We start from the raw sequence: 14,685 nt of genomic DNA, 5'->3' as shown, positions 1-14,685 counted from the left end.
CTTCAGTTTGCTCTCAACTTCGTTGTGGTCCTTAAAGGTCAAGCTCTGTGCTGCCGCCCTGGTATCTTCTGCCTGCACTCACACCAGCCAGTTATTAATCACTGCTGCAGAAGTTGTAAAAGCGGTTGTACTGCAGGTTTTTTGGTTTCAGCTGATTTATCTCGAGTTTTGCATTACGACACAGCACGTAGCTCAAGCGCTCGCTTTTACCCTCCTGCTAAGGCCGACCAAAGCTGCATTACTAGCATATTTACACAGACAGTCTTGAATGAAAATGTTGTTTGTATGCACAGAAAATAAAATGGGTGATAAAACACAACCCTGCGGCCCTGCAGGGCCTCTTAGTTTATAATGAGTTGTGGGCTGTACGAGGTATATTCTCTCCGAGTTTCTTAGCCAAACAATGGGGCCTCTACTAAAGCCTGAGATAATATGGATTTTGTAAACATATACAGCCTCTAACATAATATAGTGGTAGAGCATTTTTTTTATGGGAATATAAAACAAATTATTAAGTCCTGTTTCTCAGCTAAATAAAACAGCAGTTTGGAATTTGCTTGTTAATACATATTTTAAGCTCATTCTCATCAAACTTCACAACTTTAATATTGGAAAAAATGATGTTAACAATCCTGTAGCAGCTTCAGAATTAATATGAAACACGTGTTTATCCCTGGGTTTGAAACATTTAAACATTAAAACTTTGTTTGCTACCATAAAGTAACCAAAAAATTGAAATTACATTTCTGAAATTTAGTTTCTAATAGTTTATTCTTTGTCTGTAGGCAGACTAATGAAGTCGAGGAGTAATTGTTTTAGGCTTAATTAAATATTTACAGCAAGGTATTAGTGAGTAAAAGCTCTATTTTCTTTACCGTCTTACTTATTATTATTACTTTTATTCATATATATATATATATACATACATACATACATACATACATACATACATATATATATATATATATATATATATATATATATATATATATATATATATATATATATATATATATATATATATATATATATATATATATATATATATATATATATATATATACATATATATATATATATATATATATATATATATATATATATATATATATATATATATAAACAAACCTTCAAATTTGTCAGATTAATTGATTATTTTCTTTAGGGGTTGACTCTAAAAATACAGTGGCTACGTCAATTACAAATAATTATAACCAAGGAATATATATATATATGTAGGGATATAAAGAAGGAACCGTATATCTACCGTTTATTTCTGAATGAACTGTAGAAAATTACAAACATGTGGAATGTCAGCTAACGTCGTCCTGAAGTAAAGCTTGTGCAATCTTCCAGCTTAAGTTGACAAACTTGCAGATGAAAAATAGAAGAAACAGGGATATTAGTTTTTAAACACTTTCCGTTTGCACCTCTTCAGTCTTGTCGCTGTCCCATTTAAACGTGTCTGGTTTTTGTCTCTTTTTCCTCAGATCTGAAGAATAAATGGCACCTGGTGGTTGACCGTCTGACAGTGCTCTTCCTCAAGTTCCTGGAGTATTTCCACAAACTGCAGTTGTTCATTTGGTGGTTACTGGAGATCCATATCATCAAGATCGTTTCCTGCTATGTTGTCATGGTTGCTATCAAAGAGGTATGAAAGCTGAAGAATTGACTTACTTTTGTACCCGCAGCAAGACGAAGTTAAACCTGCCTGAAAGTTATATTTTATTATTATTATTTAATATTATTATTCATATCAAAACACCACAGGTGGTAATGTGTTTCCCTTCCTGTTGGTTCTAAAACTGAGTACTGTTTATAACTGCTTTTACTTGAGTCCCATCTTCTCTTTCCTGCCTTTGTTAGCACACCGCAGTATATCCTGGAGAGGCGCTGCTATTTTAGTGCAACTACTTCTCAGATACACAAATAAAGCTGATTTCTTGCAGCACTAATCTAAACTGAACTGTTTACTATACCGCATACAAGCCAAATAATAGTGTGGGGGATTCTGGAGAATTGTAACAGCTTCTACAGTTTGGAGATGTAAAGAAGAGTCTGAGGTTTTCTGAGTTTACACATGAAGTTTAACTTGGATAACCACACCAGTCTCATGAAAACTCATTTGACAGTCTTTACAATCATAGTAAAAAGATAAGCTAAAAAATGGTGTCATTATTAATTTAACAAAAGTTAATCCAAAATGAAAAACGGTGTATTAAAACAGTACACCCCATTATTCGGTAGCTTAGAGAGACACCTGAATAACTTAAAGTACAGAAATCATTTTCTATCTGGCCTCATCGGCTTCCCACGTCATTGTGGAGGACTTTTAGCCCACTCATAGGAATTCATGTAGGTCGGGTTTTTACTGGGTCACTGCTTTTTAGATTAGTTTTTGATAAATAAGTGATGACACAGTATAGTGTCTGATGTAGGGTTGGGAATCGATCGGTTTCTTTTATCGATTCGATTCCAATTCACAAGGTCCCGATTTGATTCGATCCCTGAATTAATTCGATTTGATTCAATTTTGACTGAGACAGTCAGAATTTTATAATTCTGATAATTTATCAGTACATATGCTTATTTTTATATCTATGTATACAAAGCTGACACTTGTGAGACTTCATCAGAGGTGTGAGCATCACAGCAGATGTCTTTGTGTCAAAGTAACTGAAAAATATGAAGGAGATTTTCCTGGCCTGACTTTTTATAGCAGATAAATTATTCTGCAGTAGATCAAAAATGGAAGAAAACCATGAATCAACATATGAACATTACCTGATGCTGTTGAAGTGAAACAGAGCAATGTTAAAGAGGTTTTATTAGAGACGCAGCTAAGTGTTTTGCAATTTGGCACTTTAAAAAAGTGCAGCAGAAATGAGGCTTTCTTGTCGGAGCGAAACAGCGGGCGACAGCACTGTACACAACGGTAGACTGGTGCGTAATAAGCAAGCGACTAATGCAGAAAACAGAGATTTTTGATGGTAAACTGCTCTTGAAGTACATTGAGACATAGAGCTGTGCAGAAAGTGTGATTTTATTGTGTCGGCAGCAAAACAGCAAAAGTAAGAGGGAATTAATGACGATGTTTATCAAACATGAAGTGTAGTTTTGATCTTCTTTTGCTGCTGGTTCGGGGAATTTTTCAATCATCACTGATTTACACCTGTTTTCTTTTCAGCGTGCAGTGTGTGTGTGTGTATTGAATAATTTTATATTGAAAACAATTTATAGCCATAGTTGTGGAAAAGAGGTATGAATGATTGAGGAGTTTTTTTGTACTCATCACGTCTATTGTCTTTTGTGCAGGTGTCTTTGTTCAACTATGTGTTCCTTGCATCCTGGGCGTTTGCACTGCCGTACAGCCAGTACCGGCCCCTTGCCTCTAGTGTTTGCACTGTCTGGACGTGTGTCGTCATCGTATGTAAAATGTTGTACCAGCTGGACTTAATAGATCCCAGCAAGTACTCCAAGAACTGCACTTCGGTAAATATTAATGCTTCTCAACCAAAGTTGTATAGAATACATGTTGTTCTTTAGCATTGTCCCTATTATCCTTAATTAAAGTCAGAGTTTTTGTAGATTCTCTTGATTTTGATTGATGTGCGCCTGCTTTATGTCATGATTTTTGTTGGCGTTTGGCATAAAAACTCTGGAATAAAATGTTTGCATTCCAAAAGAGACAAAAAGCCTTACTGCTAGTTTCCAAGATTTTAATTAAAGTACTGTGGTTATTTGAAGCTTCATATTTTTTATTCTTGGATTCTGCTAGCAAAGCTTTGGATGATTTACAGATCAAATAATCCTTGTTTATCGTATACTCACCTTAGATCAGCTACTCACTTCATCCATTCCAGAAGATCTGAAACAACAAGTTGTTTTAGATCCTCTGCCTTTGAGCTACGTGTCTTCCCATTGTCTGGCCCTTATAAAAAGAAAGTTTAAATTACAGGTTGGTGGGACTTCTATGCTTACAACCAAAGCAATGTGTCTGAAATGACCAACATAGGATATATCTGCTCTCTCTGACATCATTCAGAGCCAAGGGTAGAAAAAAATCTTTGTTAAAATTAGCGTTTAGAGCAGCTTGAATCCTGAATTTTTGGCTCATAGGGACTTACTCTTACACACACGGAACTCGGTATTTGAAACTTTGACCATGTTTGATGAAAACATAATTCCTACTTTAGGCCTAGTTTTTAATTCTGCTAGACTTAGTCCATATCTGGAAAACTGACCCACTGTGTTTTTGTCCACAGTTATGCAGAAACTCAACAAATAAGAGTTTAATGTTACCAGAATCTCTGTTGTATAACGGAAGAGTGGATCCAGCCAATTGGGTGGGCCTCAGGAAGTATGACGACCTGCTGGGCTACCTGAGGGTAAGGTCGAAATGAACCACAGTTCTTTTGTCGTTGTTATACACTGCCTATTAGACTCTATTCTTTATTATTTACAGAGCAATTATGAATTTACAACTACCGTGTTTATAGGAATATTGAAATGTGGGTTTTTTTTAATTATTATTAACTTTTATGTCAGCAGTAATCTCGATTTCATGTTTAATTCATGCAGATTTGGGTAATTCAGTCAAATATGAATTGTTTAACACATCAGAATTAAATCCCACTCCCACCCAGTGCTATTTCACTGTTTAAAGTCAGTTTTTAATTTGAAATAATATCAAAACTCCACAAAATGCAGTCAGCTGAAAAAAGAACAGGCCTAAATAAATATTCCACTGCAATACATTCCTAAGAAAACAGTCTGTGTTGATGGTGTTTAATTCTTTTTCTTTACTTTCCTGTGTCACCTGCCGAGTGTCACTTTGTTTTACCCGCACCTCCAAATCTCTGTACAGGGGAGGAGGTGATCTGTGTTTCATTCAGTGAGATGAACACAAGACTTTTGGATTTTTAAAATAAACAAAATGTATTTAAAAAAGCCAAAAAACTGTACTCCTAATATTGAGTGTTAACAGTTCATAGCAAAGGTTTTCAACTACAGGCTGTCACAGGCAGCAGACCTGCTGCTTAACTGTAATTCAACGGGTTGTAGAGCTCACCTTTGTAGGAACTCTTATGTAGATGATGAGTTATATGTTTGACAGTCAGGAGGAATATTTGTAAGATTCTTTTGTGAGTATCTTCCCCCATCCCCTGGAACTTTTACGGGAACTTAATACTTGTGAGATCTCAGACTCTGAATACTTAGAATTTCTATTTTATTTAGTTAGCAGTGGTTTTCATATTGAAACATTTTCATTATGTGTTTGTTGGCATAATGAAAAGCCAGACTGGGATTCAGATCATCCCTCCGTGCAGTTACATCTCCACTGTCTAAGAGCAAAAGGGAATTTCTTATTAGATTTTCTTTGTAACTTAGATCGTTTCAATGTGCAGTACTGAAATCAGTCACTAGGGATACAGAAATAGCAACAGAGAAGGACACACACACACACCAGCAAATCACATCTTGATTGCAGTCTTGTAAGTCGGGTTTGTGTTTTTGTTTTCTTCACACTTTTAGTAGTTTAATGTAATTCCCTTGACCTTGTGAAAATATGAAGTGCCAATCAAATGTTGCCAATAACTGGGACTATTCTGCATTTTTTGTCCTTTAAATGAGGAAAACCAGCAATGTTAAAGTTGGTCTCTGGATACTCCCCAACCCGTCGTCTGTAATCCTCAGCCCATTTAATCACGTTTAAATATTTTTTAAAGCTATATTATAAAAACACAGTTTATAAAATCTAAGCGTTTTGGGGAATTTTCTCTTCCGACCATCTGAGCAGAACAACTTCTGGATGCTAGCTCTGTTAGCATTGGAGGTAACCATCTACCGCCATCAGAAATACTTCAGACTGAGGAACAAATTGTCACCTCCCGCTGCCAGGATTATCTTTCATGACATCACACGGCAGCACCTGGACATCAACATTGTCTGCTTCATCAAATACTTCATCAACTATTTCTTCTACAAGTTTGGACTTGAGGTAGGTGGCATAATGAAGTAGAAATAGTCAAAATGTGTACTGTGCTCCACTGCTTCATGTACACTCCTCTTGTGTCTCCCTTAGACTTGCCTGCTGTTGGTCGTCAACGTCATAGGGCAGCGTATGGACTTCTATGCCATGCTTCATGCTTTTGCCTTAATAGCGGTGCTGTACAGGCGCAGAAGGAAAGCCATTGCTGAGATTTGGCCCAAGTACTGCTGCTTTCTGGCATGCATGCTTACTGTTCAGTACTTCGTCTGCATCGGGATCCCACCTGCAGCCTGTAAAGGTTTGTGTAATCAAATGTGCCAGATTGCACTCACAATAACCAGACACTTGGTGAGTCAAAAGCTGATTAATTTCCTCGTAGAAGTCATTCTTAACAATGTGTCTGGTCCAGATAACTGACTGATTCTCCAAGATGCTTATCTATCTCATCACCATATCACCATGGTGAAGTAGGTCAGCAAAATTTTTCAGGCACCAGGAAGACAGGAAATTTTTACCGTGCAGATTTTTCTTTGCTTGTATTCAGGAGTTAAAGTGGAATTCGTGAAGTAGTGAAGTGTGGGGGAAGAGAATCACTTAGAAATTTGAAGTAGATTTGTTTTCTTTGCCTACAGGCTGTGATCAGATAACATTTTCTGCTGCTGCTCTGAGAATTACTGCTGTTTGTGGATTTAGGAATCCAACTGAACTCAACAAGAATAAACAAACTTTACATGAGCTATAAAGCTTAAAAACTGTATAAAGATCGTATAAAGTTTATACGCTGATGAGTGAATCTAATCAGGATCATCAGCTTATTTTAAATTGATACACTAAACCTAATGTAACCTAGCACTGACAATGAGCACCACAGTGTAATGCAGTTACCCTGCATTAAACTGTAAAAAAATGTCTATTATTTTCATGCAAACTGTAAAACAAAACCATAGCAAGTTGGGATATCATTATTTTATTACTGAGTAAGTCTCTCCATCCCATCAGCTGGAAGCAATGCCAGGCTGCAGCACAAAAATAAATAAATAAACGAACTCACTCTGTAGAATAACTTGTTACCATCGGATTTAATTACTCATTAAATGAAGATGATGTAATGGTTTAAATAATGTAAGTTAAAAGTCAGTTCATTATTGTTTCAGAGATAAATTAAGGCTGTTTTTCATGTAATTACAAAAATGGTCAACACATGATGCACTTTTTTTTTTCTTTTTTTAAACATGTCATGTCATGGCTCCGTTCTTTCACGGTTCTTCAAAGCAAAGCGTGATATTTTTATGATGTTCGTACATATGTCTGATGATAATTTTCTCTTTTCAGGTTATCCCTGGACAGAAAATGACAATGTGGTCAAGTGGCTCTATATTCCAGATTTCCGCAGCAGGCCCAATCCTTCATTCCTTATCTGTGAGTTTTGTAGTTAAAGTGAAAATTTGTTTGAAGAAATAATGAAAATCCTTCATTAGAAGTTAGAAACATGGATGTAAATCTCCATGTGATTAATCATATTAGTGGATTATTCTTACCAATATATTAGTATATCAGAAGCATTTTGTTATTACAATAGTTTGTAGTTTAAACTCCAACATGGCATAATTTTGTGTTAAAATTATAATGTATAAAGTAACTAGTAAATAAAGCACTCAAACACATCTAGTGGTGTTTAAAAAACTGCAAATAAACTTTCGACTTGTAGTGAAGTAGAAGGATGAAGCCGTTTGTCTGCAGTCTCTAAATAACTAAGCTAACTTTTAAAATTTGAGACTTGAATACAGTAAAGCAAATGTACCGTCAGAGGCAAAAAGAAACAGTTGTTTTATCTTATGAAGATTTAACACTGATTCCACAAAGAGAAACACTTTCATCTCCTCTCCTCTTTTAGATGACTTCATGTTGCTCCTCTGCGCCTCCCTCCAGAGGCAGGTTTTTGACGATGAGAACAAGGCAGCTGTCCGCCTCATGGCCGGTGACAATGTAGAGATCTGCAGAGACCTGGATGCAGCTTCCTTCAGCGTCCACAACCCTGTGCCCGACTTTATCCACTGCAGGTACCGCAGCTAACACTCCAAATTAGATATACTTTCTTTTTGCTTTCAGTAAGTACTGCTGGAAGTAGTACTTATTGAAAGTAGTATGCCTTAAAATGTTCTGTAGATGTAGCTGAGGCAGAGGATTGTGGGTCAGATAGGCCAGAAAACATGCTGTATTGTATACTACAAAATGCAGATGAGTGCTGGTGCTCTATTGTTTTGATACATTTATTTCAACATACTGTGTATTAAGACATTTTTTTTTGCCATATCAGTTAGTGTGGCAGCACTGGTGCTGGATCCTTGATTCAAAGCTTTGCTCACTACAGTGGTTGGCCTTCTGGCCTTGCGTATTTCTATTAGTCCTACATGGATAAAGTGTATTGCCGTATGTACCTTTTTAAATGATTTCCAGTTTCTGAAATAGATTTTACATTAGATTCTCTTTTCATCATTTTGCGGCTATTGCGTGGCTCAGCCACCATTAAGATAGAGGTCAACATGCTGAAATGGAAAGGAAGTGAAGTAGCCAGTCTAATTGATGCTTAATGATGTTGGGTGCCTATCTATGATGTCGGATACAAAACTGAAATGTGCTCCATACAAGTAGAGCTGTTAAAAGCTAAGTATGTGTATTTGAAGCTTTTTGAAAGTATTTTACAGTCAAAAATTGGTTTTAGAAATTTATAACAGGCTTCAACATTAAAGAAAAACCCATTTGGTTGTTGTAGTATCCATAATTTATTTCTACTCAGGATCTTCTGTCTTTGTCCCTAATTTCCTTTCTGTCTCCCTATTGTCTCTATCTTTAAAAAGCCTAATATATCTCTCTCAGCAATATTAAACTCAAATTGCTTGAAGGGAATAGTCCAGCACAACACAAATGTGTATTTGCAGTTATGTATGTACATGTGTGTGAAAGACGGATTCATTGTAATTATTTCTTTAATGCATTTTCAGTGTTTTTTTCCTTGTCTCCAATTCTTTTTGCTTTTTTTGTGTGTGACGCACTCTCGTGACATCTTAAGTTGGTTCGTGTTTTATTTTGTTACCTTGTTTGTCTCACTCTGCAATTATTGCCCTGGAAGTATATGATTTGAGACAACTTTGGAATTACTAAATTATGGATACTAAACAATCCGCAGATTGAAGTTTTCACATTCCCATTACAATAACACAATTGTATCTCTTAGAGCACTGGTTCTCAGACTTTTTCTGGCATGTCCTGCTTCACAAGCTGACAAAATAGATCAACAAACAGGCTGAACCACCCCCCTTTCCGCCATTTGCGTTGTCAGAGGTGTGCTCTGAAGGAAACTGTTGTTGTGCTTGGCTGCTAACTGTGTAACTGCAGAAATCTTAAGTGGGATGGTGCTGAATAAGAACATTCTCAGTCAGCAAATACTTTATCCCAGAAAAATAAAGGTAAGAAAAAAATGACAGCTGACAGTAGCTCATGTCAGAGGCTTAGTGAGGGATGTTATTAAATACATGCTGTATACATAATTTAGAAATTCCTGATCTAGATACTGACTTTGCACATAAAGAGTGAACGCAGGATGTTGAGGGGAAGAGGGCGGGAGTTAAAAAGACAGCAAGAGCATCCTGACCTGTCCACACTCATTGATTATGTGCTCTTCAGATTCCACTGTTTTGGTGTGCAAAGTGGACAAGTCTTTTATTAACGCACTCTGTGTCCATCAACAAGCACTAGTAGCGCAAGAGAGAGAGCTGTACAGCCCGTCTGTCCATGCCACAGCAGCTCTGCACTTATTCCATCGTTTCCCTCCAGAATCGAATTACGGATAAGGGGTGGGGGGAGAAATCCATAATCCACAAAAACACTCTGTCCGTCACTCCCCGACTCAGACGCTTTTTCCTTGTACTCTAACTCAATAAATAGCTTTTAAGTATGGAAAAGGTATTTTCTCCCCCTGATGAAGAAGGACACTCACTCAGCTGTTCCGGCCCTTCAACGCATCGTCCCATCCAAACCCACTTCATCAGAGCTGCTTTCTAAAGAGTTGAAGCTGTTACTGTGGCCCCATGTATCTAAAATTAATGCACGCTACATCTCATGTTTCCACTCTGCGCATCATATCGTCAGCCTTTCACATGGAGCCATAGACATGCGCTTAGCATGTTGGAGACGCGCAAGACATGCAGCAGTGTACCTGTGCTGAGCGAAAGGATCGGGTTACAGCTCTCATTCCCATTCATTGATCAGATTCTAAGTGACATTAAGTGATACCCTAATTGTGAATGATGAGCAGATAATTCTCTTTTGACTTTTGCTATGTGGTAAACATGTACCCTAACCTGTAATAGCAGCTAGCTGGGGTCCATGGGGATTAAAATCAGCTCATCAACTACATCCACCTCCCTCAATGCTTTTTCTTGACAGCAACAGGCCTTGTGTAAATATACGTCTTACTCTATGGATTTATTTGAGAATTCAAGTGCTCAAATAAGTCCACACAAGATGACATTGCGAGACATGAGTGAAAAATGTTGAAAAACGGTAGTTGTTGAACACAGAGTAACGACTATTTTGCTAATTAAATTTAATTGAAATATTTAATTTAATTAAAATAAAATGTTTAGCTTTAAGTTGAAATCTGGATTTTATTTTTTTACTTTTTTCCTAACAGAATTCTAATGATTTCAGAATATAAACAAAAGCAGTCCAAGACTTTATACCTCCACCAGCACTGAAAATGAGTTCCAAAACTGCTCCATTTATAAATTAAATTATGAACAGAATCCATGACAAAGGGCGGGCCTGGTGGAGTCGAAAACCGCATTGTTCTTCCTGTGTATCTGAGGTTTGACTAACAGGTGAACGTTTCTAGTACCCTGGCATAGATCTTCCCAGGAAGGCTGAGTAGTGTGATTCCCCCTATAGCTGGAGCAAGATGGGAACCACTACCTCAGTCTGGCATCACCCCAGGTCTCTATGCGACGTTGCAGAGGCATGTCAACCAAGACAGCTGTTTTCGGGATCATTGTCCACATGCTCGACCCAATTTCAGCCAACCTTCAGCTGTTGGACAGAATCAGTTTTCTAATTATACCATCATGAACATTTAACATGCTAACTAAGGTCTGTGGAGGGCGAGATGTAGCTCTTGTTGTATAAATAATAATGACACTGTGATATGTCATGTGTTGCTGTTCATGTGAGGTTGTATTTGCCTAATTTTAGAACCTGATAGTCACCAGATGAAAGAGGATGCACTTTCATTTTCACATGACTCCATGTTGGGATGTCATATTCGATCTCTCTGTTTATTTATTTATTTTTGTGGAGGTTAGGAATTTTCATTCACATTTGGGGCTGCCACTGTACTGCTTTTGAAAGGATCCTTATTCTCTAAACTACCAGACACTTGTTTGTCTTTTCATTTACAAAAACTGTTTTTCTCTATTTCTAGGTCCTACCTGGACATGCTAAAAGTTATCATGTTCAGCTACCTTTTCTGGTTTGTCCTCACTATTATCTTCATCACTGGAACCACACGTATCAGCGTCTTCTGTATGGGTTACTTGGTGGCCTGCTTCTACTTCCTGCTCTTTGGTGGAGACCTGTTGCTGAAGCCAATCAGAAAGATCCTTCACTACTGGGACTTCCTGATTGCCTACAACATCTTTGTAATTACTATGAAGAACATTTTATCTGTAAGTAATATATGGCAAACTGATTATAATAACATTATCATCATGTATATCTTCAACATAAAAAGAGATAAACCGCTAAGATTTGAAAACATTATCTGCATAGTATTTACAAAGCAATACAAATGTGAAGTTTTAACTATTTTAACTGACAGTTAAAATGCAATATTTATAGTGTGTAATAAAGCGACATTGTTTTTAGATCCTGGCTTGTGGGTACATCAACCAACTGCTACAGGACCACTGCTGGTTAATCCAGGTGTTCAGTCTGGCATGCACCATCAAGGGCTACGACATAAATACAAGTAAGCAGAGGGTGAATTGACTCAAATTTCTACTTTCATTACTAAAACATAGCTTTAACTTTCATGAACAACTTGCAGGTATAATCCTATAACTTAGTTAATAATAATTTAAAAAACCCAAGTCCCATCCAAGCCTCCATGGATGGCACTTGTTTGTCCAACACATCCCAAAAATACTCTATTGGATTGAGATGTGGGAATTTTGGAAGTCAAAACCTTAAACTTGTTGTGCTCATCAAACCATTCCTGAACCATGTTTGCTTCATGGTAGGGTGAATTATCCTGCTGAAACAGGTTTCCATGAAAGGGTGTATACGGTCTGCATTTTTCCCAGTTCTAACAAATTAACTTTGAGGACAAAATGTTCACTTGCTCCCTGATGTATCTCACCCACTAACAGGTGCCACGACGAAGAGATAATCAGTGTTAATCACGCCACCTGTCAGTTGTCATAATGTTGTGCCTGATTAATAAATATGACTGTGTTGTATGTGAATTCCAGATGCTAAGGATATTTGTGAGGTGCCAAGCAATGAGGCCGGCATCATCTGGGACAGTATCTGCTTTGCTTTCCTGCTCTTGCAGCGACGAGTCTTCATGAGTTACTACTTTCTACATGTGGTGGCAGATATCAGAGCATCACAGATCCTCGCTTCCAGGTATTTAACTGAGTGAGACAGCTACATGGAGTCAATTTAATTAGAAATACAGATTTGATTTATTCAAGACCAAAGCTCGTGCATTAAAATTTCTTCTCAAAGCATAAACTTTTCTACCTGACAAATACAGGCGTCGCAAACAAAATGTTTCCCTAATGTCTTTCTGTGTTTTTCAGAGGTGCAGAACTTTTCCAAGCAACTATAGTGAAGGCAGTGAGAGCCAGACTGGAGGAGGAGCGCAAGTCCGTGGAGCAGCTGAAGAGACAGTGAGACTCCAAACATTTAACCTCCCTTTGATGAAATGATGTGTCTGTGATGTCATTGTCTTTTGAGCCAACACTGAATGGAAAAGTGATTATTTTCCTAAGACACGTAACTGCTCTGCAGTTGTCTGCACAAGAAAAAAGCAAAACCAATGACAAGTGAAGGATTTTTTTTTAATCATGAATTTTCATTTTCTTTTAATTTTCTTTAAATTAAATCAGAATTCATTTTTTTCTACCCAGTAGTTGCTATAATTAGCTGCTGCTTTTCCTTCCTCTTAATTAAAATGTGTTATCTGAACTCTATCCTTATATCCCATGAAAAAAATTTAATTTTACTACTTCCTGCTTTGCTTCATCATGGCACTTGGGTGCAAATATATACCCACTGGTCATTTTACTAGATACACTTGTTTGTTAACTCAATAGTAACTGAATAACCACACATTATAATTAAGGTATGCAGAAGAACATCTCAGAATGCACAACAGGTCAAATCTTGAAGCAACTTGGTTACTGAAGTCCAAATGAGGTGTCACTTCGGGAAGCTAAAAACAGGAAACTGAGGTTATAATTTGCACAGGCTCACCAAACTTGGATAACAGAAGGTTGGACAAACATCTTAATTTCTGCTGAGATTGCCTTAAGTGGTTGCGGTTTTTCTTATGAGTGCTTCTTAGTTCCCATTTGCCTGTGGGATTCCAAGGTACTTTTAGCTGTCCTTGATGCCTTCAATCAGAATCAGAATCTTACCTTGTGGTAGTACAATCCCCTAAGTTCTAGCTACCTTCCCTCTCTTTGTTACTTGTTAACCATCTGGCTCAGGGGGTTCAGGCCTATGAACCCCCTCAGAAGCAAAGATCTTGTTGGACTTCCAGATACAGATGGACAAACTGGTGATAGCTAACCAACCAGACATAGTAGTGATGAACATAGCAACATCAGGAAGAAGAAACACGAAAAGCTTGAGAAATGTCAAGAGCTGAGAGAGGAGGCAGAGTAGATGTGGAAGGTGAGGCTGTCAGTCGGAGCACTCAGGGTAATGATGAAAAGCGTGTCTTGCAGTGCAACACAGTGACTCAAATGTGTGATTAATTCTTTTTATATGAGAATTAAGTTTAGTTGATTGACTTTAGCTGCACCAGGTCTTTTATTGTTTTTGATGAGAATACATAAATGCAAAATATCACTAAACACTGAGTTAAACTAAAACATTGTTATGTCTGTTTCATAATTTCGAGTGTCTTTTATTAGGCTCCCTCTAATTTAGCTCACAGCTAGGTAAACATGATGCAGAAAAACTTGACCCAAAGTGTCTCCTGGCTCAGTTGTCATTGTTTCCTGGAAACACTCATAGTAACTCAGGGGTTACTCACAAGCTCTGATGATGTCCACTCGCCCTCTCTAATGAGCTCTCCATTGTTACGTAACGTACAGTAATTTCCACATGAAGCCTGGAGGTGTTTATGGTCATTCTGTTACACTGTTCCTCTGTGTCGATTCTTCGTGTCTTGTCACTTTCTCTTTGATCTAATCAGGATGGAGCGCATTAAGTTGAGGCAGCAAAAGTTTAAGCGGGGCAAGGAGAAGATGCTGAGCCTGGCTCAACATTCTGGAGATGGACAGACGATAGTCCCGCCTGAAGAGGATGATGATGATGGTATGACAAAGCCTGCTGGGTGTAGAAGTACTATGAGTTTTAGTATTGCTCAAGGAGGGTGGGCGAGAGTGTAATTCATGCTCGTTTAT

At 37.5% G+C, this 14,685-nt stretch overlaps 1 protein-coding gene across 6 annotated transcripts in view; it reads left to right on the top strand.

Moving 5' to 3' along the window:
• The window catches only part of LOC116313443 (piezo-type mechanosensitive ion channel component 2), a 92,135-nt gene that overhangs the window by 53,446 nt on the left and 24,004 nt on the right, over window positions 1-14,685 (top strand). For all 6 annotated transcript variants that reach the window (XM_039601953.1, XM_039601955.1, XM_039601954.1 and 3 more), the window contains 12 exons: window positions 1,491-1,651; window positions 3,316-3,492; window positions 4,266-4,388; window positions 5,801-6,001; window positions 6,086-6,290; window positions 7,325-7,411; window positions 7,887-8,052; window positions 11,469-11,712; window positions 11,912-12,014; window positions 12,517-12,673; window positions 12,850-12,939; window positions 14,475-14,596. In XM_039601953.1, the coding sequence (XP_039457887.1) occupies window positions 1,491-1,651; window positions 3,316-3,492; window positions 4,266-4,388; window positions 5,801-6,001; window positions 6,086-6,290; window positions 7,325-7,411; window positions 7,887-8,052; window positions 11,469-11,712; window positions 11,912-12,014; window positions 12,517-12,673; window positions 12,850-12,939; window positions 14,475-14,596 (1,836 nt within the window). The remainder of the gene's footprint in view (window positions 1-1,490; window positions 1,652-3,315; window positions 3,493-4,265; window positions 4,389-5,800; window positions 6,002-6,085; window positions 6,291-7,324; window positions 7,412-7,886; window positions 8,053-11,468; window positions 11,713-11,911; window positions 12,015-12,516; window positions 12,674-12,849; window positions 12,940-14,474; window positions 14,597-14,685) is intronic.

This window comes from Oreochromis aureus, linkage group 18, assembly GCF_013358895.1.
Source record: "Oreochromis aureus strain Israel breed Guangdong linkage group 18, ZZ_aureus, whole genome shotgun sequence".
In the NCBI taxonomy this organism is placed as follows: domain Eukaryota; kingdom Metazoa; phylum Chordata; class Actinopteri; order Cichliformes; family Cichlidae; genus Oreochromis; species Oreochromis aureus.
This window is presented reverse-complemented; position numbering and strand designations above follow the sequence as displayed.